This window comes from Ranitomeya variabilis, chromosome 4 (assembly GCF_051348905.1).
Source record: "Ranitomeya variabilis isolate aRanVar5 chromosome 4, aRanVar5.hap1, whole genome shotgun sequence".
Taxonomy (NCBI): domain Eukaryota; kingdom Metazoa; phylum Chordata; class Amphibia; order Anura; family Dendrobatidae; genus Ranitomeya; species Ranitomeya variabilis.
The window spans coordinates 128,777,174-128,802,101 of NC_135235.1; the positions used below are offsets into that span (position 1 = coordinate 128,777,174).

At 45.3% G+C, this 24,928-nt stretch overlaps 1 protein-coding gene across 4 annotated transcripts in view; it reads right to left on the reverse strand.

The window, feature by feature from the left end:
* ZSWIM8 (zinc finger SWIM-type containing 8) overlaps window positions 1–24,928 on the reverse strand; it is a 179,366-nt gene that overhangs the window by 100,145 nt on the left and 54,293 nt on the right. For 3 of the 4 annotated variants that reach the window (XM_077259241.1, XM_077259243.1, XM_077259244.1), the window contains exon 2: window positions 13,091–13,244. In XM_077259241.1, the coding sequence (XP_077115356.1) occupies window positions 13,091–13,244 (154 nt within the window). Of the gene's footprint in view, window positions 1–5,060; window positions 5,195–13,090; window positions 13,245–24,928 lie in introns of those variants that run through there. The other variant, XM_077259245.1, reaches the window with a different exon arrangement.

Consider the following 24,928-nt stretch of genomic DNA (forward strand, 5'->3'; position numbering starts at 1 on the left):
TGAAATTATGCTCCAAGGGTATGTGCACAAGGTCAGTAATTAGCAGCACTTTGGAAGCAGCAAATGTCCGCTCCGTCCAAAGCGCTGCCGGCTATTGAACGCAGGGGATTCCTCATTGAACCGCGCGGAATCACCGCGTCCAATACATTATACAGGTGAGATTTATCTTGCGGACACATCTTGCCTGTTTGTTGGGCCCTCCATGCATGAGCTGTGACTGACACAGCCGCTACACATGCAGCTGAGGCGCCAATCATCGGCCGGAGCGATCCAGGAAGCCGGGTTCCCTCTGCAGCTTATTCGGTAAGTGCTATAACTTGCTGAATAAGAGGGAACCCGAACATATTCGCTCAACTCTAGTTGTGACCACCGGTGGATGTTCGGGGCCCTCCACTCACTTGAAAGGGGTTTGGGATTAAGTTTGGATACTGTTCTGTCACATGAACAGAAGTTTGTTTTTTTAATTATTATAAAATTCGTCCGAACCCAACGGACCTAAACATCCACGTGTCCGCCCATCCCTACTGATAAGTCCTTTTTTCTATTCAAGGCAAAGACAGGACTGAGATTAAGAAGCATGATTGCCTCCGACGTGACAGGAACTGAGGAGCTTGGTGCAGACAGGCTGAGTATAGTCTGATGCGGAGGAGCAGAGGGTTTGTTTTTTTGCTAAGGTGTATTATTAGTGTCAGCCTTAATGCTGATTCCTGTGTCCCCCAATGATGGGACTGAGAAAGCACCTTTACAAATATGCCATTAATTTGGGGTGTTCTATTTAAAGAGGACCTTTTTCTTTCAACTGATGTATATGAAATTACTTACACAGTACTTATCGAACAAGCTACCAAATTGCTTTGCTTGGTTAAAAAGATGTACCTCACTGACCTCTCAAATGAAAAATTAAAATATAGCTTTTTTAATTATGACGACAAACATCAAGTCTTAAAGGTGTTGCTATCTGCCTGTTCTGCCCAGCGCTGGCTCAGAGCCATCACAGATTGCTACTGCCAGCAATTATGCTGCCTCACATTGACAGAAAAACTCTTCCAAAGCAGAACGGAAGAGAAGAAGCTGTTCTGTCTACATGACAACACTGGAAGGCAAAGAATCGCCGTCAGGAACGGTCCGTAACCACTCTGAGCTGGCAGACATTGGCGCGGGGACAACAGGCAGACAGTTAAAGGGCATCTGTCCCCACATTTGACCTATCTAAACTATTAATATCGGCGTACAGATTATAGACGTTGGAAAAACTCACCCCTGTATGAATCATAGATGCCTTATTGCTGATAAATCCTCTTATTTTATATAAATGGCCTCTTCCAAGCTATTGGGAGGTCGCTGCCTGGACGATAACTCTGCCTCCAGAGATTATTTTACATTAAGGGTATGTTTCCATGGTCAGGAAACGCTACGTGTTTGACTCTGCGTAGAGCCGCAGAGTCAAACACGCAGCGTCCAGATGTTACAGCATAGTGGAGGGGATTTCATGAAATCCCGCCTCCACACTGCATTAAAAGACGCATGCGGCATACCCACGGAAACAGACATGCAGCGCCTCTTTTCAGAAGGCAGCATGTCCTTACAATGCTGAAACAACGCAAGAACAACGCAGGTGACCTGCCAGTGACCTCAGGTGCAGATTAGGTCAGGATTTTACCGGCGTAAAATCCTGACCAAATCCTGATGCAATCCTGAACGTGGACACATACCCTAAGGGGGAATTACCAGTGATGCGTGTAATGGTTACCAGTGTGATATGTGATGGCCGCTCCCTGCTCTCCTGATCTCACTGCAGAGCTGTGTGTGATTATACCTGACACACCTGCAGGTTCCTCTCAGCTTCCAGCTCACAGGCAGACAGAGCTGCAATATTATTGCAGTACAGCAGAAATGAGAGAGAAGAAGAAAACGTGTTTGCAAAAAGACAGTTACTTTCTCCTATTCTGTGTTAGCTACTTGTCTCATACTAACAACTACTCTTTTATGTAAAATAAGCTCCGGAGGCAGAGTTATCTTCCAGGCAGCGTCATCCCCAGGGCCTAGAAAAGGTAATTTAAGAAAATTATGGATATCTCTGGAGTAAGACATCGGATCGCAAATTTAGAGGTATCATTTTACTCAGTTTCTTACGATCTACATATCCTTATAGACGGCTTAGGAGGTTTGATCCTACTGATAGATTCCATTTGACAACTACAGTTTTATTTTTTTTTTCAATAAATCAACAGTAAACATGAAAATAAACTTTGTAACATATCTAACTCAGATAAATCTGTTTCTTCCTGCTCCTGGACTGATCATTCCTTCCAAAAATTCTCAATTACTGGGTAAAACCTGTATTCAGCTAATGCAGACTCTTTAATTACTGCTGGCAGTTGGTGCTCATAAGGTTTTATGGAAAACGGTTACTGTCAATTCAGGGAAACTTGCAGCATAGTGTGTGCCTGCATTTAGACCCCGTATCCTCCTTAATGGTCATCTATCTCAGTACTGAGAAAATCTGTCTTGACTTAATACAGAATTTTTCCATAAATTGAGAGTGAAAGATCAGTCGTGAAGGAGAAATAAGCAGATTTCCCCGATTATAACGTTGCATATTTTCATGTCTACTAATGATTTATAAAATAAAAAATAAAATGACAATTACCCTTAAATATTAGATTATAATCCAGAGCTTTTAGGGCAACAGAATGGTGAAAATGCAACCACGGGCAGATAGCAAGGTAATCGGTAAGAGAGTCTTGTCTTACTTTGATTGAATATTTTCAAGATTTCTACTGTATAAGGCATGGATGCACAACCTTTTTTGGTCCTCTTCTTAACTTCATCTACTTCTTACCTTGATTATGGCATGCAGTGATAGCAGAGCAGTCTGTCATCACATTTCACACAGGAGGAGCCCAGACCAGACTGCTCCTGTGTGAGATGCAATGACAGCTCTGCTCTGAGTACAGGTAGCTTGATTACGGCAAACTTACTGTATATACTTGAGTATAAGCTGAGAATTTCAGCCCATTTTTTTTAGGCTGACATTGCTCCTCTCGGCTTATACCCGCGTCAATCCCAGGGGTCGCCAGGGGAGGGGGGGCATACTCACCTGCTCCTGGCACGATCCCTGCACGCCCCTGGTTCTCCGGGGCGCTGACAGCTTCTTCCTGTATTGAGCGGTCACATAGTACCGCTCATTACAATAATGAATATGGACCCGACTTCACTCCCATAGGGGTGGAGCCACATATTTATTACTGTAATGAGCGGTACCATGTGACCGCTCAATACAGGAAGAAGCTGTCAGCGCCCGGAGAACCAGGGACGTGCAGTCACCACGCCGGGAGCAGGTGAGTATGGCGGGGGCAGTGTGCGATATTCACCTGTCCCCGTTCCACAGTCGGTGCCGCTCCGTCTTCTGCATCCTCTGCAGTGATGCTCAGGTCAGAGGGCGCAATGACGCGATTAGTGTGCACGCCGCCCTCTGCCTGAACAGTCAGTGCAGAGGACGCGGAAGACGGAGGTGTGCCCAGCGGTGAACGAGGACAGGTGACTATAGCAAGTGCCGGTGGCCTGAGCGACAAGAGGTGAGTTGTTTTTTTTTTTGTTTTTTTTTATCGCAGCAACAGCATATGGGGCATAATAGTCTATGGAGCATCTTATGGGGCCATAATCAGCATTTGTGGAGAATTATACAGGGCAAATATGTCTATGGAGCATCTTTTGGGGGCCATAATCAGCATTTGTGGAGCATTATATGAGGCAAATGTGTCTATGGAGCATCTTATAGGGCCATAATAAGCATTTGTGCAGCATTATATGGGGCAAATGTCTCTATGGAGCATCTTATGGGGCCATAATCAGCATTTGTGCAGCATTATATGGGGCAAATATCTCTATGGAGCATCTTATGGTGCCATAATCAGCATTTGTGGAGCATTATACGGGGCAAATGTGTCTATGGAGCATCTTATGGGGCCATAATCAGTATTTGTGCAGTATTATATGGGGCAAATGTCTCTATGGAGCATCTTATGGGGCCATAATCAACATTTGTGCAGCATTATATGGGGCATATTTTAATATGGAGCATCTTATGGGGCCCATCATGAACTGTATGGAGCATTATATGGGGCTCCTGATTCAATATGGATATTCAAAAACACTTAACCTACTGATGTCTCAATTAATTTTACTTTTATTGGTTATCTATTTTTATTTTGGACATTTACCGGTAGCTGCTGCATTTTCCATTCTAGGCTTATACTCGAGTCATTAAGTTTTCCCAGTTTTTTGTGGCAAAATTAGGGGTCTCGGTTTATACTCGGGTCGGCTTATAATCGAGTATATACGGTAAGTGTGTTTACATCTCTCACACTGAGAAACCTGCTCTAAGCTATGGTGGGGCGTGCGCTCTCTTAGGCTAGTTTCACACTAGGGTTTGAGGAGCTGCGAACTTCCTCCGTGAAGCCCCGCCCTCGGCCGCACCTCCGCCACTAGCTCCACCTACTTCTGCATGCGGCCTGCGTACCTATCTTTAACATTAGGTACGCAGGTCGTGCGGCTGTATGCGGATGCTTCCGCATGCATAGTTTTGACGATGCAGTGAAAAAAAGAAATTGCTACCAGCTGCGTCCTACGCTGGTCGCCGCATCGTCAAAACGACGCATGCGGTAAGCATCCGCATACAGCCGCACGACCTGCGTACCTAATGTTAAAGATAGGGTACGCAGGCCGCATGCAGAAGTAGGCGGAGCTAGTGGCAGAGGTGCGGCAGAGGGCAGGGCTTCAAGGAGGAAGTCCGCAGCTCCTCAAAACGCTAGTGTGAAACTAGCCTTATAATGTTTTGCTGCCCGATTATGATTGGTCAGCATCATACAGGGAGAAGAAGAACACACCCCCAGTGAAAACTGTCCAATAACTTATGTCAAAGTTGGTGTTAAAGGGAACCTGTCACCCCGTTTTTTCCCTATGAGATAAAAATACCGTTAAATAGGGCCTGAGCTGTGCTGGACAATAGTGTATTTTGTGTACCCCGATTCCCCACCTATGCTGCCGAAATACGTTACCAAAGTCGCCGTTTTCGCCTGTCAATCAGGCTGGTCTGGTCAAATGGGCGTGGTGACATCGCTGTTTCTTCCCCCAGATCTTGCTTATTTTTCAGTTGGTGGCGTAGTGGTTTGCGCATGCCCAACTGCCGAATCCACTGCACAGGTGAGGAAAAAGAGCGCGATCTGCGCTATTCCCCTGGTGATCGGTGTGGGCGGCCATCTTCCTGAGGCCGCGCGTGCGCAGATGGAGCGCTCTGCTGACCGGGGCTTCAGGAAAATGGCCGCAGTTCGCATCTGGTCGCATCTGGTCACAGAGGAAGTATATGCTGTCTTTATGTTAAATGGGGCACCTTTTCATTTAACAAGGAGGTGTCCAAGTAGTGGATAACCCCTTTAATAACTTGGCAAACTACAGTTAGGTCCATATATATTTGGACAGAGACAACATTTTTCTAATTTTGGTTATAGACATTACCACAATGAATTTTAAACAAAACAATTCAGATGCAGTTGAAGTTCAGACTTTCAGCTTTCATTTGAGGGTATCCACATTAAAATTGGATGAAGGTCTGGATACACATGATGAGAGCATTATACTGCCTCTGTACAAATCCCTAGTTAGACCGCACATGGAGTACTGTGTCCAGTTTTGGGCACCCGTGCTCAGGAAGGATATAATAGAACTAGAGAGAGTACAAAGGAGGGCAACAAAATTAATAAAGGGGATGGGAGAACTACAATACCCAGATAGATTAGCGAAATTAGGATTATTTAGTCTAGAAAAAAGACGACTGAGGGACGATCTAATAACCATGTATAAGTATATAAGGGGACAATACAAATATCTTGCTGAGGATCTGTTTATACCAAGGAAGGTGACGGGCACAAGGGGGCATTCTTTGCGTCTGGAGGAGAGAAGGTTTTTCCACCAACATAGAAGAGGATTTTTTACTGTTAGGGCAGTGAGAATCTGGAATTCCTTGCCTGAGGAGGTGGTGATGGCAAACTCAGTCGAGAGGTTCAAGAGAGGCCTGGATGTCTTCCTGGAGCAGAACAATATTGTATCATACAATTATTAGGTTCTGTAGAAGGGCGTAGATCTGGGGATTTATTATGATGGAATATAGGCTGAACTGGATGGACAAATGTCTTTTTTCGGCCTTACTAACTATGTTACTATGTTTAGGTTTCAGCTCCTTAACATGTGCCACCCTGTTTTTAAAGGGACCAAAAGTAATTGGACAATTGATTCCAAGGCTATTTCATGGACAGGTGTGGGCAATCCCTTCGTTATGTCATTCTCAATTAAGCAGATAAAAGGCCTGGAGTTGATTTGAGGTGTGGTGCTTGCATTTGGAAGGTTCTGCTGTGAAGTAAACATGTGGTCAAAGGAGCTCTCCATGCAGGTGAAACAAGCCAACCTTAAGCTGCGAAAACAGAAAAAACCCATCCGAGAAATTGCTACAATATTAGGAGTGGCAAAATCTACAGTTTGGTACATCCTGAGAAAGAAAGAAAGCACTGGTGAACTCATCAATGCAAAAAGACCTGGGCGCCCACAGAAGACAACAGTGGTGGATGATCGCAGAATAATCTCCATGGTGAAGAGAAACCCCTTCACAACAGCCAACCAAGTGAACAACACTCTCCAGGAGGTAGGCGTATCAATATCCAAATCTACCATAAAGATAAGACTGCATGAAAGCAAATACAGAGGGTTCACTGCACGGTGCAAGCCACTCATAAGCATCAAGAATAAAAAGGCTAGACTGGACTTTGCTAAAAAACATCTAAAAAAGCCAGCACAGTTCTGGAATAACATTCTTTGGACAGATGAAACCAAGATCAACCTCTACCAGAATGATGGAAAGAGAAAAGTATGGCGAAGGCGTGGTACAGCTCATGATCCAAAGCATACCACATCATCTGTAAAACGAGGCAGTGTGATGGCTTGGGCATGCATGGCTGCCAGTGGCACTGGGTCACTAGTGTTTATTGATGATGTGACACAGGACAGAAGCAGCCGAATGAATTCTGAGGTATTCAGAGACATACTGTGTGCTCAGATCCAGGAATACCAACTAATTTGGCACTAGGGAGGGACAACGGCCTGGAGAACTTTACGGCCGAAGGCCAAGTCCTTATTGGACAATACATCTAATCTTTAATGCTTAGAAAAGGTATGGAGTGAAGACCACGTTGCTGCCCTGCAGATCTGCTCCGGAGATGCGCCTGCTCTTTCTGCCCAGGAAACTGATGTAGATCTGGTTGAGTGGGACTTGATCCCTACTGGAGGCTTTTTGTTTTGAGCGAAGTAGGCTTCCGCTATAGCTTTCTTGATCCACGTAGCAATGGTACTTTTAGCTACTTTTTTCCCTTTATTTTGTCCTGAGAAATGGACAAAGAGGTTATGATCGATTCTGAGAGCACGGGTCTGATCTAAATATTGTAATAGAATACGCCGGACATCTAGAGTGCTGAATTTTCTTTCTTCCAAGTTTGCCGGTTTATGGCAAAAGGTCGGTAGAACAATCTCTTGGGAACGATGAAAGTCAGAGATAACCTTTGGAAGAAAAGAAGGATCAAGACGAAGCACAATTGAATCATCTCTTACTAGAAGATAAGGTTCTCTTATAGACAAGGCCTGTAATTCACCAACCCTTCTAGCCGAAGTTATGGCTACCAAAAACACAGTTTTATAGGCCAGATTTTGTGGAGAACAGGAAGACAATGGTTCAAAAGGTGGACCTGTCAGACCTTGGAGAACCACATTGAGATCCCATGGGGCAACTATGATTTGTTTCCTAGGATTCATTCTAATTGCTGATGTCACAAACCTTTTAATCCAGCGATGACCTGCTAGGTCTTGATCAAAAACAGAGCTAAGTGCAGAGACCTGGACCTTGAGAGTACTGGGCCTAAGACCTATTTCCAAGCCTTTTTGTAAAAAATCTAATATGATAGGTATATTTGGCTTGAGAGGGTCTGGAAGGTTAGGCAGACAGAACGATGAAAACTTTTTCCAGATTTTATTGTAGATGGCATTGGTTACTGGCTTTCTCGATTTTTGGAGAGTAGCTATGACAGGGATCGATAATCCTTTTGCTTTTAATACCTGGGCTTCAGCAACCACGCCGCCAAGTTCCATTTCTGAGGGTCTGAGTGGAGAATGGGACCCTGAGAGAGGAGATTGTCTTTTATTGGTAACATTACCGGCCCATCCACTTGTAGTTGGATGATCAAGTTGAACCAACTTCTTTTGGGCCATAATGGAGCGATCAGAATAGTCGGAGTCTTTTCTATCCGTATCTTCCGTAGAACCTTTGCAAGAATTGGGATTGGCGGAAATGCATAAGCTAGGTGAAAATGCCAGTCTTGGATCAAGGCATCTACCCCCCTGGGATTGCCTCTTGGGTTCAAGGAAAAAAAGGTTTCGACTTTTGCGTTCTGGTGAGAGGCAAAGAGGTCGACATCTGGAAGACCCCACTTGTGTACTAGCATGTTGAACGTTTGAAGATCCAGGCTCCATTCGCCAGGATGAATATCCTGGCGACTCAGGTAATCCACCTGAATATTTGTAGCACCCTTCAGGTGAATTGCCGTCAGGGACAGTAAGTGTCTTTCGGCCCAACAAAAGATTTGAGCGGAGATCTTTTTTAAACTGAGGATCCTTGTACTGCCCTGGTGCTTGATGTGAGCCACCGTGATCATATTGTCTGAATATATCTGAACACGTTGCCCAGAAATCTGACGACTTGCCGCTAATAGGGCCTCTTCCACAGCTTTGAGCTCTCTGAAATTTGACGATTACTCGCTGATCGACTGGTTCCAAAGACCTTGATAAGGAACATGGTTTATTATGGCTCCCCAGCCCCTCTTGCTGGCATCTGATTTGATCGTGGTTAGAGGAAACTGAATCCAGCACACGCCTTTCAGGAGGTTTCTGGAATTCATCCACCATGTTAAGGATGCTTTAACTCGGCCCGGTGTGTGGATCCTCTTGGTAAGAGTGCCAGGTCGACCATCCCAATTGCCTAGAATGTGGGCTTGGAGGATTCTTGAGTGAGCTTGAGCCCAAGCCACCGACTGTATACAGGCTGTCATGGAGCCCAAGAGTGACATTCCCTCTCGAAGAGTAGGAGATCTCATCTTTTTGAACTTCCTGATTTTTGCTACTAAAGGAAGTCTGATCGTCTGGAAGAAAGGACATCTGTTTTGCCGAGTCCAGAATCACTCCCAGAAATCTCCTGGTTTTTGAGGGTTGAAGCTTGGATTTTTTTATATTTGGAATCCAACCTAGGGACCTCAATATCTCTAGGGTGGTTGAGACATGGGATATCAGGGTTATTCTCGGTGGGAGCTACTATCAGGAGATCGTCCATATAGGGCACTATACAGACACCTTGTTTCCGGATAAATGACACTTCTGCCATTACCTTGGAGAACACCCTCGGTGCCGAGGAAATGCCGAAGGGAAGGACTCCAAACTGATAGTGCTCCACTTGATGACTCCCCTGTATCGCAAACCTGAGATATTTTCTGTGTCTCGGGTGAATAGGAATGTGGAAATACGCATCCTTTAGGTCGATGGTTGCCATAAAGGAGTGATGTCCTATCAGAGGAATTGCAGATTTTACAGACTCCATCTTGAACTTGCGATATTTCACATGGTGATTTAGGCCCTTCAAGTTTATAATAATACGGACGTCCCCTGAAGGTTTGGGTACCAGGAAAAGTCGGGAATAATGACCTTTTCCCCATTCCGATTGTGGAACTGGGGAGATCACGTTTGACCTCACAAGATCTCTGAGACCCAATGACAACAAACTGCGATCTCTTACAGATACAAAAGAAGATATGCGGCAGCACTCACCAGATGACGTGGTTCAGTCCTTTATTGAAGATAAAAGATTCATTACAGCATGTTCACGGCACGGGGGAGTACGGACATAGAGGAAGTGAGCAGGGATCGACAACAGCTGTTTCGCGCTATTCCAGCGCTTCTACAGGTCCTACAGAGACCTGTAGAAGCGCTGGAATAGCGCGAAACAGCTGTTGTCGATCCCTGCTCACTTCCTCTATGTCCGTACTCCCCCGTGCCGTGAACATGCTGTAATGAATCTTTTATCTTCAATAAAGGACTGAACCACGTCATCTGGTGAGTGCTGCCGCATATCTTCTTTTGTATCTGTACTGGAATGCCTGTTTTTCATGCGAGCACCTCCAGCTACTGAAGTTGCAACCAGAGAGAAAAAAACACCCACAATTGACTCTGTTTTATACATTGCGCTCAGTTCAGAGGCTGTGCAGCGCCACATTTTTTCTTGACCACTGACAAACTGCGATCTCTTGATGTCGAAAGGGTAGTAATCTTTAGACCCTGAGGGGGGGGAGAAATTAACTCTATTAATAGGCCCTCCTTGATAACGTTGAGAACCCAGTGGGAACTGGTGATATTTTCCCACTGACCCACATATTTTGAGAGTCTCCCCCCACCGGGTCGGAGTCATTGTTTGTCCTGTTGGGACTGCTGCTGCTGCTGTTGTGGGACAAAAATATTTTTTCCCCTACCCTTTGCGTAGCTCCATCTGCCGGTTTTGCCTTTACCTCTCGCTTGAGAGGGCTGAGACTGTGGGCCACGAAAAAAACGTTTCCTAGATTGTTTTTGCTCCGGGAGCGCTTTTTTCTTGTCGGTAGCCTTGTCAAGAATGTCATCTAAGGTTGGACCGAAAACATAATCTCCTTTAAAGGGTATGGCACACAACTTGGCTTTAGAGGTGATATCACCGCTCCATAATTTAAGCCAGAGAGCTCTTCTGGCAGAGTTGGAAAGTACAAGGGATCTGGCGGCAACTCTAACAGATTCCAGAGAAGCGTCCGCCAGAAACCCAGTAGCCTTATGCAGAATAGGGAGTGAATCCAATATCTCGCCTCTTGAGGTACCTTGAGATATGTGAGTCTCCAATTTTTCCAGCCAGCAGGAGAGGGCCCTGGCCACACAAGTAGAGGCGACGTTAGCCCTAAGGACAGACGTAGAAGTTTCCCATGATTTTCTCAGGAGACTTTCAATCTTCCTATCCATAGGATCCTTCAATTGTGAAGAATCCTCAAAGGGGAGTGCAGTTTTTTTGGCAACTCTAGCCACCTGCACATCAACCTTAGGAATGTCCAATTTAATAAATTCACCCTCTAGAGGAAATCTATGTTTCATTTCTGAAGGGGTACTGAGTCATTTCTCAGGCAGTTCCCATTCCTGATCAATCATACTAACAATGTTAGCGTGAACTGGGAACCCCACTCTCTTCTCCGATCTAAGCCCACCAAACATCTGATCCTGTATGGACTGCGGTTCAGGTTCCTCTTCTAGTCCCATAGTGTTACGGACAGCAGGCACTAGATCCTCAATGTAATCTGAGGAAAAAAGGTATTTCCTGACCTCAGCCTTGGGTGATACTGGATCTTCCCAGCCAATAGATGAGGCATGAGAGAGGTCTGAATCAGAATCAGATTCAACGGCCTGAATTTTCCTCTTCTTAGCCGGGGAATGGGGTGGCAGCGGCGGAGGAGGAGGTGGAGGTGGAGGAGTAAAAGCTGCCAAGGAAGATTGTACCTCCTGTTTTACAAGTGAGCGAATTTCATCCAGCAGAGATGGTTGCTCAGCTTTAATTATCCTGTCAGTGCATGGCTGGCAGAGTTTTTTATCACAGTTAGGAGGGAATTTAACAGAACAGACTGGGCACTTCTTTCTATAGGCAGCTTTAGGGGCAGACTTTTCTCCCTGAAATATATAAAGGGAGAAAGGGGTGAGGACGACTAACCCCCTTACCATACTACCTCCCGGATACCACCCCTGCAAACACTCACAGTAGCAAAGGTAGCGCTGGGCTCCGCAGACGCAGGGCACAAAGAACCATCCATACTGGGGAAATAGCCTTACCTCAGTGGTGGTTCAGCAGGATTTTATGGATGCCGTCCTTAGCACCTGCCTCCAGCAATTAGACATTCCCCCTCCCCCTCCAGGATCCATGTGAGGGAAGCTCTCAGGCTCGACACGCCGGCCGGCGAACCCGGAAGTACCGGCTTCAGGGAGACACCAAGAAACCGGAAGTGACGCTCGAGAGCCGCTGACGTCACTTCCGGAACGCCGAGCCGACCGCATGGAGGGGGAGAACGCTGGGCAGCTCAAGGAGGAACCCGGTCGGGGATCCCAGGCCTGCTTTGCCCTCGTGGGGGCGCGGGAAGGCCGGGAGGGGGTCCCGAGGCACCTGCACGCAGGACGACGGGAGCAGCATAGGGGGAGGCTTAAAGCGACCGCCAGCTGCCCGGCTTTAACAGGCAAAGCCTGAACAAGGTACTGCAGTCGCCGGCCACTACAGCACATGGACACCTCTCCCTGTCCCATGGGGAACAGGAAAGACACTGGCAAGTGGGAGGTGGGAGGTCCTTTTAACCTCTCTGTGTTTCCTGTTCCCCATTAGGGCAAAGAGACAACCTCCATATGCCGTCGTGGAAGGTGACTAGAGAAAACAGGGTGGCACATGTTAAGGAGCTGAAATTCCTAAACCCTTCATCCAATTTTAATATGGATACCCTCAAATGAAAGCTGAAAGTCTGAACTTCAACTGCATCTGAATTGTTTTGTTTAAAATTCATTGTGGTAATGTATATCACCAAAATTAGAAAAATGTTGTCTCTGTCCAAATATATATGGACCTAACTGTATGTCTCTTTGGAGGCTATGCATACTTGGATTAAAAAAGTCCTGCATTTTAGTGCAAATTTTTATTTATATTTTATAGTATTTTAGGCCAAAATATGGGGTAAACTGTCTAGAAAAATGAGCAAATGACAGCACTTTACTGAGCTATTTTGCAATTGATAAAGGTTTAATGTGCTACCTATTTAATAACGCTTATTACTGAGGACTGGTGACAATAGACATCCTTATATAGAAGATCATGTAACATACATGAAAAATATTTGAATTGATACACTCCCCACACACTAAGGTTTCAAACAGACAGACATATCAAATGTGAAGAACACACCTTATATCCTCCTCATTCTCCGGGAAGCTCCAGAAAGCGATCCGCAGTTGTAGCTGCTCTGGGACTGGGGGATAAACCTTTTCGACCACTTCAAATGGAATGTGAAATGCTACCTGTTTGGCAGACAGTTCCACTAGTGGATTGACAAAGCCATCTACCAAAAGAGGAAAAACAATAGTTACAATGTATACAATCAAATAGTTAGGTCAGAAGCCTAAAGTAGCCAGCACTGAGGACAAAAGTCCATGAAGCACCATAGGTCATATTAAGTATGCGCCTTTATGCAACAGAATAATATGCTTTTTAAACAATTAAGCTAGGTTCACATTGCGTTAGGGCAATCCGTTTAGCGCATACGCTAACGGACTGCGCTAACGCAATGTTCCAAAAGGGATCGCGTTTACCGATCCCGCTAGTGCAGAAGCCCGATCTGCGCTAGCGAGGAACGGACCTCGAACGCTGCAAGCAGCGTTCGAGGTCCGTCCGAAACTAACGGGACCTCGCTAGCGCATGCAAAAAAATTGCATACGTCAGTGATGCGTTAGTAACATTGCCGTCAATGGCAGTGCTAACGGACCCGTTACATTGCGTTAGTGGCGCTGTGTAACGGATCCCGTTAGCGGACTGCCACTAACGCAATGTGAACCTAGCCTTAGTAGGATTTCGGAAAGCTGGCACAAAGCTGGAACAGCAGGCTAACATATACAAAATGTAATTATGTGGTCAGTCTTGGGTTATACATCTTTAGTACATGACAAGAATAAAAAAAATACTAATAAAGCTTAGCAGAAGTGACAAACCATTCTTGCTATACATAAATGTAAGATACATGTTATTCAAAAGTCAATAATAGATGTAAAACTAGACAGAGCACAAAGTGATGAATGTAACCCAAGCAAACAATGGATTTTGTTATTCCTGGCACAGCATGTTACAGTTAATTTTAGTATTGGGTGTGTTGCATTTGTTCCTTTGTGTTACTTATTGTACTTAACCTCGCAAAAGCGAACTTATTTATGCATAACAACAGCAGAACCAAAAGATAACTGCTGCACAACATACACACACTAATTATATATATATATATATATATATATATATATATATATATATATATATATATATATATATATATATATATATATATATATATATATATATATACACATATACACATACATATACTCATATGAACTCGAGCGTGAGAACTCTTACCAGGCTCCAGTTCATGAGGACATCCAGCAGAGGGCGCCTCACCGCAAGGTAACTACAGATCATTCCCCTGCAATCCATTCATTCCCGGGGGTTTTACAGCCACGAGCACTGCTTTAGCACAGCTCCTGGCTGTAAAATGATTTAACCCCTTCAGATGGATTTACTTTGTGGGACTTGACCTGAGCGTCGGAAGATATGAGATATTGTTGTTTTTTTTATTTTTCCTTTGTTACAGAACGAGGGTCTTCAGGTGGATTACCAGTATAATAAAATATTACAACAACCTGTGTCTTTATTTCATTAAAATACTTTTTAAAAATGTGTGTGTGTTTTATTAACCATTTCGTATTATTGGATTAATAATGGATAGGTGTCATAATTGACACCTCTCCATTATTAATCTGGCTTAATGTCACCTTACAATAGCAAGGTGACATTAACCCTTCATTACCCCATATCCCACCGCTACAGGGGAGTGGGAAGAGAGTGGCCAAGTGCCAGAATAGGCGCATCTTACAGATGTGCCTTTTCTGGGGGCAGATGTTTTTAGCCAGGGGGGCCAATAACCATGGACCCTCTCTAGGCTATTAATATCTGCCCTCAGTCACTGGCTTTACCACTCTGGCGGAGAAAATTGCGCGGGAGACCACGCCAATTTTTTCCGCCATTTAACCCTTTATTTTACAAGCTACAGCGCCCAAATTTTGCACATACACACTACTAACATTAGTAGTGTGGAATATTTGTTGTGGTATTACAGTGATTGGCTGGCCGCACAGCGTCATCAGGTTTATAACTGACCTGGTGCCGCCCTGCTCGGCGCATTCAGCTCCAGAAACAGATAGTGTAGGGAGAGCTGCTGCTGAGAGAGGGTCAGATTTGTTCTTTTATTAGTTAGTGTGTGTCTACCATTGTTCAATCCACAAATCCTGAAAAACCAACAGTCCTCTTTAGGGCTAATTAGGGGGTATAGAGATTGAAGTGCTAGGTAGGCAGGGGAGTCTATGTGCACATATCCACATCAGTGCAAGGCCTGCAGGCACTGTATGTGAGTATATAGATCTCACTGCATACCTCAAAAGGCTCCATTAGGGTATGTGTCCACGTTCAGAATGTCCGGCGCTTTGGACGGAGCGCCGCCCCCTTCTGTAGACGCGATGATGCCGGATGTGTTCATTGCACACATCCGGAATCACCGCACCCCACACATAAGGCCCTTGTTTTACCTTGCGGCGGCGCAAGAAGGGCTGTAACATCTGGACGCTGCGGATTGAACGCAGCTATTCCGGATGTAATACGGCCCATGGACACATACCTTAACTGTCTGCTGCCTATTTTATATATACGTAGCTGCAGGTATCCGTGGCTAGGATTTTTTTTTGCCCCTTATACCTGCCAATTTTATTACAAAGCAATCCATAGTCCCCTTTTTTCATAGCCCCCTTTTTTGCTTAGTCACACTGCAGACTACAGCCAGGTCATTTTAATACAAGAGCTTGAAAATCTAACAATTTTAAAACGGGTTTTCGTGTCCCAGGAATCACAGGTGAGTATGCAGAAAATTCTGGCCTTTTTTATTGGTACTATAGTATTTTTTGGAGTGTCTTACAACATTTTTGGACACCATTTTGCTGAACTGGCCCAAAAATATTTAGTTACAGATCTTATATTTATCACTGTGATTTGTATGTCACACACATCGCATATCATTGCGCTAAATATTTTACAATTTTAGTACTCCAATTTTTTTTTTTTTTAATCAAGGCCACATTTTGTTATCTCCGTCAGACGCCCGGTCTATCTGTGGTCTACAAATACTTGCTTTTCAGGCATATATTCCACTTTTTTGTTTGTCTGCTACCCTAGGTCTATACAGTATTTTGGGGTAAAAAAAAATAAAAAAACTCCAGGCCACATATTGAAACGGTCTGTTATCTTTGTCTGACGCCTGGTCTATCTGTGCTCTACAAATACTTACTTTTTAGTAGTGATGAGCGAACGTGCTCGCCCCTACTCGTTACTCACCCGAGTATCACTGTACTCTGTGTACTCGGCGAGTTCCGGGCATTTCCTGGATTACTCGGCGGGAACTCGAGTCTCCACCCTGCATTTTTGGCGGTCTTTAGAGATCCAATCAACATGCAAGGATTGTCTGCCAGGCACTGTTACGCAGCAGCCATCTTTGTTGTCGTCTTGCAGTGATTGGCTGGCTGCACAGCATCATCAGGGGTATAAGAGACCGGATGCCGCCCTGCTCGGCGCATTCAGCTCAGGAATCAGACGGTGTAGGAGAGCTGCTGCTGAGATAGGGTCAGATTTGGGGAGTTCTTAGTCAGTGTGGGGCTACCATTTTAAAACTACTCAAATCCAGCTAAACCAATGTCCTTTTAAGCAGAGGTGTCAAACTACATTCCTCGAGGGCCACCAACAGGTCATGTTTTCAGGATTTCCTTAGCATTCCACAAGGTGCTGGAATCATTCTGTGCAGGTGATTAAATTATCACCTGTGCAATACAAGGAAATCCTGAAAACATGACCTGTTGGCGGCCCTGGAGGAATGCAGTTTGACACCTCTGCTTTTAAGGACTAAGTCCGGAGTATATAGGTTGCAGTGTTAGGTAGGCAGGGGAGTATACGTCGCTCTATATAAGTGCAAGACCTGCAGGCACTGTATGTGTGTATATAGATATCATTGCATACATCAAGAGGGTCCATTCCATTACTGTCTGATGCTGCTACCTATAGCATGTATTGACCGTAAATACCTAGCCCCAGGTATAATTGAAAGAAAAATTTTTTTTCTAGGTTAATAGAGATTATTTTATTGCAAAGCAATCTAGAGCCTTTTTTTTCTCCATTTGCTTTTTGACACTGCACAATACAGCTAGATCCTTTTCCTAGCACAGCGTGAAAATCGAGCAATTTTAAAAGGGTCACAAAAATCAGTTATGAGTGCGCAGAAAAATCTTTCATTTTTTTTGTGGTACGGTAGAGTAGAAATTTTTTTTGAGTGTCTTACACAATTTCTTGACACCATCTTGCTGAACCCCCTAAAAAAAAAAAAAAAAACATACAGGCCACATATTTTACAGTGTGGTATATCTGTGACATGCCTCAGACATCCGTGTGCTAAAAATTTGGGCATTTTAGGCCGGTATACCATTTTTGGCTGTCTGTTACTCTGGTTATGTACAGCACTATTTTTCATTTAAAAAAATAAAAAATACAGACCAAATATTTGGCAGTGTGGTATTTCCGTGACAGGCCTCATATATCTGCATGCTCCAAGTTTGGGCATTTTAGGCCATTAACCCAGTTTTTTTCCTGTCCATTACTCTACTTATATACAGTACTATTTTGCATTGACAAAAATAAAAAATACAGGTCACATATTTGGCAGTGTGGTATCGCTGTCAGAAGTCTGATGTATTTGTGGCCTACATATTGTGGAAATTCAGGCTTACATTCCAGTGTATTTGCTGTCTGTTACCCTAGTTCAGTACACTATTTTGGTTTAAAAACTTAAATACAGGCCACATATTGAACAGTGTGGTATCTCGGTAAAAATAATTCTGTTTCAAGCGGTTATGGCTGCTTCATGACTGTCTTAAATGCTCCAACTACTACCACTAGCATCATCTTCTGCCTAGAATCAGTCACTGAGCACATAGAAAGGCTGAGGAGCAGAGGGTGAACGCTTGGGCGGTGTTGTACTCTGTCTCTGGATTACAAATGCAAAATCTTCTAGATTAAATCATGACTGGAAGAGCCAGAGCAAGAGCACGTGGAACAGCACGTGGCCAGGACTCACAACTACTGAAGCCTGGTGTTCCTGGGCCGGATTCTGACAATCCATCACCTACTAATACTGAACTGGTTGGACGAGGACGTCAAAAAGGAACCCCTGCATTTTCTACAACAGAAGCTGTATTTCAAGAGCTGTCAATTGGAGAGCGTGGTGGTCGTAGATGTGACTTCTACACCACCACCCGAGCTGCCCCCTCACTACCACCCGAGCTGCAACACCCCCGACCTTCTGTCTCTTCCCCATTATCCCATAGAATGCAAGTTCCCCATGATTGGGTCCTCTCCCAGTGCTAGTCTGTCATTGTATTTTTTTTTACTGTAAACGATATCTATCACTTTGTATGTAACCCACTTCTCATGTACAGCAACATGGAATTAATTGCGCTATTTAAATAAATAATAATACTATATGGGTGTTTCCACTAGACAATCCATCCAACATGTTATTGAATCAAAATCTTGTTTTTCTGACAACTCTGTTCAGCTGTGTACAAACTATGTCAAATTGGTAGCTAGACCCCAATGGGTCTTGTCACAGTGTCATGTTGACTACAGTCCACAGATGTTATCTAGATCCCTAATCTCACCTCTACTTTACCAGCATGATGAGTAGGAAAAGCACATGGTATTGATGGAGCTGTTGTTTTCTTGCCAAAGAAACTCAATAAGATTAATGAGGTGGTTAGCCACACACAGAAAGGAGAAATAGTAAAGATGACAATTACTTTCACATTTGAGTTAAAACACACTTCACCAACTTGCTTTCACTTTTACAACATTATATTCTGAAGCCTTGAAGAAAAAGATGAATATATTGTAAAGCAAATAGGTATGAATAATTATCACCCAAATGATGCAACTTAAATCAGAGTATACACAACCTATCTGCAGGAAGATGATTTAACACCAACATTTTTAAGTATGAGACTAGTGCCATCTTGTGGATTGATATGAGCCACAAAGTCCTTCAAAGTGAAACTGTTCTGGATGTAATGTACAATTTTATCTTGAAAATTAGAAGAAAATGCCTTCTATGATGCTTGCATTAAAAACCTGATTGGCCAGGGTTTCCAGGCAGTGGGTACCTATGCTGCGCCGGGTCCGGAACTGTCAAGGCTGCATCCCCTGTTTCCCGGGAGAAGGAATAGGGGAACGGACAGGCCCCATTACCCAGGAAGAGGGGCGTGTTTAGACAAGGAACCTGGTCGTAAGCTCAGGGAAAAAAAAATGCAAAGCAGGAGTGAGTCCACAAGCTGTCAGCGTGTGAGCAGAAAGGGGGGCAGTGCACTACGCACCCGAAGCGCCGTCGCTGTGACCACCTGCAGCAGACAGACCCGTGACCTAGAGGCAGGGGGGCCAGCTTAAGAGAAAGCGGGCACGACAGCATAGATTTTTGGTGTGGACAAGCAGCGCATAGGAGACGGAGCAGCGTGCTCCATCCTTAGAGCACTGGCGCCGCAAAGGACTGTTCCCGTTGGCTCCCACCACTAAAAGCGGTACTGCCAGAGAGCGAGGCAACGTGTGCCCAGTGACCGCCAGAGAGCGAGGCGCCGTGCGCTCTACGACCATGAGTACAGTGCACGTGCGCAATAGAGAGAGCCAGTTCATGTTACGTGTTCAGCTTTGCTAGCCAATAATTAAAAGGCACACTGGAATGACAGGGGACGTTGGTACGGTCAGCAAGGTACTCCCTCAGCATTTTCCCAAACTTTGCACTCCTTGTGAGAGTCCCCCGCGCCGCAGGGCCAGGGCGATGGGGTCTGAGAAAACTCTCCCCGAACTTTGCCAGTGTTCCACTGCCTCTGCTGGACTGGAGTTGTGTCTCTCTCACCTGTACTCCTTGCTTGGCCAACGAACTGTGACCTTTGCTGCCAGCGTTTTCAGATGGAATTTTTTTTTAATTCAGCAAGAAGGGCCCTCTGGTACTCCAACATTTTTGTACACCTGTCTGCCTATGGAATAAGAGACAAAGTTCTCCGTGTAGCGTGGGTCTAGAAGTGTCATCAATCAGTATTGCCTGTCACCCAAAATTTTGAGAATGCGACGGTGACCAGAAAGGTAGCGTAACACACTCAGCCATGCGTGCAAGACTGCTAACGTCATTACTTCCGTGTCCTCACCAAGAGGACGAGTGACCATGCTCTCCTCCTCGTCCTCACACCTCTACGACTTACGACAAACCTCAGTAGTATCATTGTAAATACATCATTGTAAATACACCCCTGTAGTTATCTTCCCCACCTCATTGTAAATTGTAAGTGGTCACAAACAGGGTAGTTTTATTTCGGTTTAATTATTGTATTATTGTTATCGTTGTTACTTAGGTCTGTTGTGTTTGAAACTGTTAAACTGTAAATATGTTGGCACTATACAAATAACTATAAATATTAATATTAGAACACAGAGAAGCATGATGGAGATGTTAATTATGGCGTCATTGCCGCCCACCATCTTGCTGGATTCCTCAAAGTTTTGGAGGATGGTACATATGTCTGACATCCATGTCCACTCCTGAGATCTTATGTGTGAAGTCAGAATTGAATACCGATGGCCTTGTAGATGCTGGTAGTCACCAACTACTCTCTTCTGCTCACAAATCCTTTCCAACATCTGCAGTGTAGAGTTCCAACACGTGGGGACATCACACACACACACCAGTCGGTGAGCCAGAATCTGCAAACACTGCTGAAGCACGGCAAGGGTGGATGAAGCTCTAGCTGACTTTCTAAAATGGATACCCAGAGCCTCAGACTTTTCCTAGCAGATCTGGCACCTCCGTATCGCTTTTCAGAAAACGTTGAACAATGAGGTTAAGCACATGGGCCAGGCATAGCACGTGTGTGAGCTCACCTCGCCACAGAGCAGCCACCAGGTTCCAGCCATTGTCACACACGACCATGCCTGGCTGTAGGTTCAGCATGGTCAGCCACAGATCTGCCTGCTCTTTCAGAGCTGTCCACAACTCTTCATCATTGTGCGGTTTGTCACCTAAGCATATTAGCTTCAGCACAGCCTGTTGGCACTTGGATGAGGCAGTGCTGCAGTGCTTCCAGCTTGTGATTGATCTGCTACTTTCGGAGATGGAGGCTGAAGAGGACGCAAAGGAAGAGGAGGTGCAGAAGCCGTAGACTGACGTAGGGACTGCAATACTCGGGGTTGGGAGGAGTGCACCATTCCAAGGTTGGACTGGTTCCCGGCTTTCACTATGTTAACCCAGTGTGCCGTTAGTGAGATAAACCGTCCCGGACCACAAGCACTTGGCCACGTGTCTGTGGTTAGGTGGACTTTCCCAATGACAGCATTGTGGAGGGCACAGGTAATGTTGTGGGACACATGCCTGTGTAATGTCAGGATGGCACACCGGGACAAATAGTCCTGCATGTTCGAGGCCTCGGGGTGGTCCTAGACTCTGCCCTCTCTTTCAAGCTACATATCCAAGCCCTTGCCTCCTCCTGCCCACTACAACTCAAAAATGTTCAGGATCCGTACATTCCAAGAAACTGCAAAAATGTTTGTGCACGCCCTCACGATCTCCCGCCTCAACTATTGCAACCTTCTACTCTCTGGCCTCCCCTCTAGCACCACTCCAATCTATCCAAAACTCTGCTGCCCGAGGAATCCAACTATCCCTCCGTTATTCCCCAGCCTCTCCTCTCTGCCAGGCCCTTCACTGCCTTCCTATTGCCCAGAGGCTACAGTTCAAAACCCTATCTATGACATACAAAGCCTTCCACAACCTGTCTCCATACATCTATGACATGGTCTCCCAATGTCCGACGGTCATGGCTTCCTCTACGCTAACCCAGTGTGCAGTCAGCGAGATGTACCGTCCCTGCCCAAAAGCACTCGTCCACGAGCCCGTGGTTAGGTGCACTCTCTCTGTAACAGCATTGTTGAGGGCCCGGGTAATGTTGTCGGACACGTGCTTGCTTGTGTAATGTCGTGACGGCAGACCGGGAGAAATTGTGGCAGCTGGAGAACGAGTACCTTGTGACGGTCACTGCCATCAGGTTGCAGAAAGCTTCTGTGTCCCAAGAACCTAAAATGCAACATTTCGAGCGCAAGCAGACGACAAATGTGTGAATTTAGTAATGTGGCGCTGGCTGCGTATTTCCGCTTGCGTTCCAAGGACTGGGGTATGGACAACTGAACGCTACACCGGGACAAGGATGTGGCCTGCTTGCTGATGGTGCTAGTTGAGTTTGTGTGCAACTACAGATACAGGGCATGAGGCATCTTTGCATGCACCATGAACAGGGGATTGGCTTGCACGCACAACACTGGAAGCAGTGGTATCACCTGTAGACACTGTTCATGGAGCCTTGTGTTCAACCAACAAAGTCGGGTGCTTTGTTACCATGTGCCTGATCATGCTGGTGGTGGTTAGGCTAATAGTTTTGCTACCCCTGCTGATGCAGGCATGGCCGGTGGTGAAAAATGGCCTTTTTGGGGTTATCAGCAGAGTCTTTAAAAAAAACAACCAGGCTGTTACGGGGACATTCAGTGTCTCCCTCTCCCACACCACCTCCTCACCTCGACCCCTGTCGTTCGGTGTTCTCCAAGGCTCAATTCTAGGACCTCTACTCTTCAGCCTGGGACAGCTGATGTAATAGCACGGCTTGCAATATCATCAGTACGCCGATGACATGCAGATCTACCCATCTGTACCTGAAATCAACTCCTTACTTGACCAAAATCACACGTCTTCCCGCTATTACATCCTTCTTTTCTGCACGCTTTCAAAAAGTGACCATGGACAAAACAGAATACATCATCTTTCAACCATCTCACGTTAAATAGACATGAGAGCTGTGTATGCATCAATCGGTACCACTTTAGAGGGAAAGTTTGCCCAAGAGAAAATGATTTTCCAGACATTCACGGCCTTTTTTGCACATTTTTTGCAGCTGTGATCTTCATCTTCTTGGTGTGGATGTGGTAAATTTCAAAGTCGTGATCAATACCATCATCGTCCATATCTTGGAAAGAGGAAATCTGGTGTTTCCCAGGGCTGTGATTATCTACGTTTAGTGGCATTCCTTTAACAGTGTTCTCTACACTAGAAATTTGGATATTATTGGTAATATGTATGGGTGAAGGTGACGCAGCTTGTGCAATGGGTGTGTTTACAGTTATGGACGTCCACTCCTCTTTAAACTTAGTTTTTCAAGAGCATCCATCAGTTTGTTTGGTTTTCCTCCAACACTGATCTGCTTTCTCTAATTCAGCATCTCACGAACATGTTGCACTTTGCCCTTTAGACAGACACGTGCGTCTTTGGCACCATATTTTTGACAGGCATTTTTTTAGGCCAAGTCTCACACACGCATCTGTTACACCCATCTTCTGATGGGTATGAAACACATTCTGGTAATTGGTGGTGGCTAAACGATTAACCATTGTAGGCTGTATCCTGGATCTCATACCTCCCATAGCCACCGCTGTTATTTATCATGTACGTTCCCATTCCTGTCATCACCATGCGCCTTTTCCTGATCACTTGAATCCAAAGATTCGTCCGCCATATTTTTACTAAAAATCTGCACCTACCCAGCAGCAACTATGTAGGAAACCACTTTACAGTTTTGCAAGGTGTTTATGAAGCACATAAACATTTTTTTTTTTTTTTTAATTTACCCCCCATGGGGAAATGTTTGTCAGCCCATACACTTAGGGTACTGTCACACAGTGGCACTTTTGTCGCTACGACGGTACGATCCGTGACGTTCCAGCGATATCCATACGATATCGCTGTGTCTGACACGCAGCAGCGATCAGGGACCCTGCTGAGAATCGTACGTCATAGCAGATCGTTTGGAACTTTCTTTCGTCGCTGGATCTCCCGCTGTCATCGCTGGATCGTTGTGTGTGACAGCGATCCAGCGATGCGTTCGCTTGTAACCAGGGTAAACATCGGGTTACTAAGCGCAGGGCCGCGCTTAGTAACCCAATGTTTACCGTGGTTACCAGCGTAAAAGTAAAAAAAAACAAACAGTACATACTTAAATTCCGGTGTCTGTCCCCCGGCGTTCTGCTTCTCTGCATTGTGAGCGCCGGCTGGCCGGAAAGCGAGCACAGCGGTGACGTCACCGCTGTGCTTTCCGGCTGGCGCAGACACAATGCAGAGAAGCAGAACGCCGGGGGACAGACACCGGAATGTAAGTATGTACTGTTTGTTTTTTTTTACTTTTACGCTGGTAACCACGGTAAACATCGGGTTACTAAGCGCGGCCCTGCGCTTAGTAACCCGATGTTTACCCTGGTTACCCGGGGCCTTCGGCATCGTTGGTCGCTGCAGAGCTGTCAGTGTGACAGCTCCCCAGCGACCACACAACGACTTTCCAACGATCACGGCCAGGTCGTATCGCTGGTCGTGATCGTTGGTAAATCGTTATGCGAGACGGTACCCTTAGTGTATGGACATTTCAACATTTCAAGCCTAGGAGACCAGCTCCTTTAAAATGGGCCTATTATTTAAAGAGGCCTTCCTCCATGTCTCATCATCCACCAACACTAGATCACCAGGGTTAACGTGTTCCATGCTACTACAGCCACTCTAGTTTTTTGCAAGGGTGTTTATGATGCCTGTAAACAATTTTTTTTTTTAAATTTACCCCCCATGGGGAAATGTTTGTCAGCCCATACACTTAGTGTATGGGCATTACAAGTCAAGGAGAGCCACTCCTTTAAATTTGGCCTATTTTTTAATGACTCCTTCCTCCCAGTCTCATCATCCACCGCCACTAGAACACCAGGGTGAACGTGTTCTATGCTGCTACAGCCAGTCAATTTTTTGGGCAAGGGTGTCTATGATCC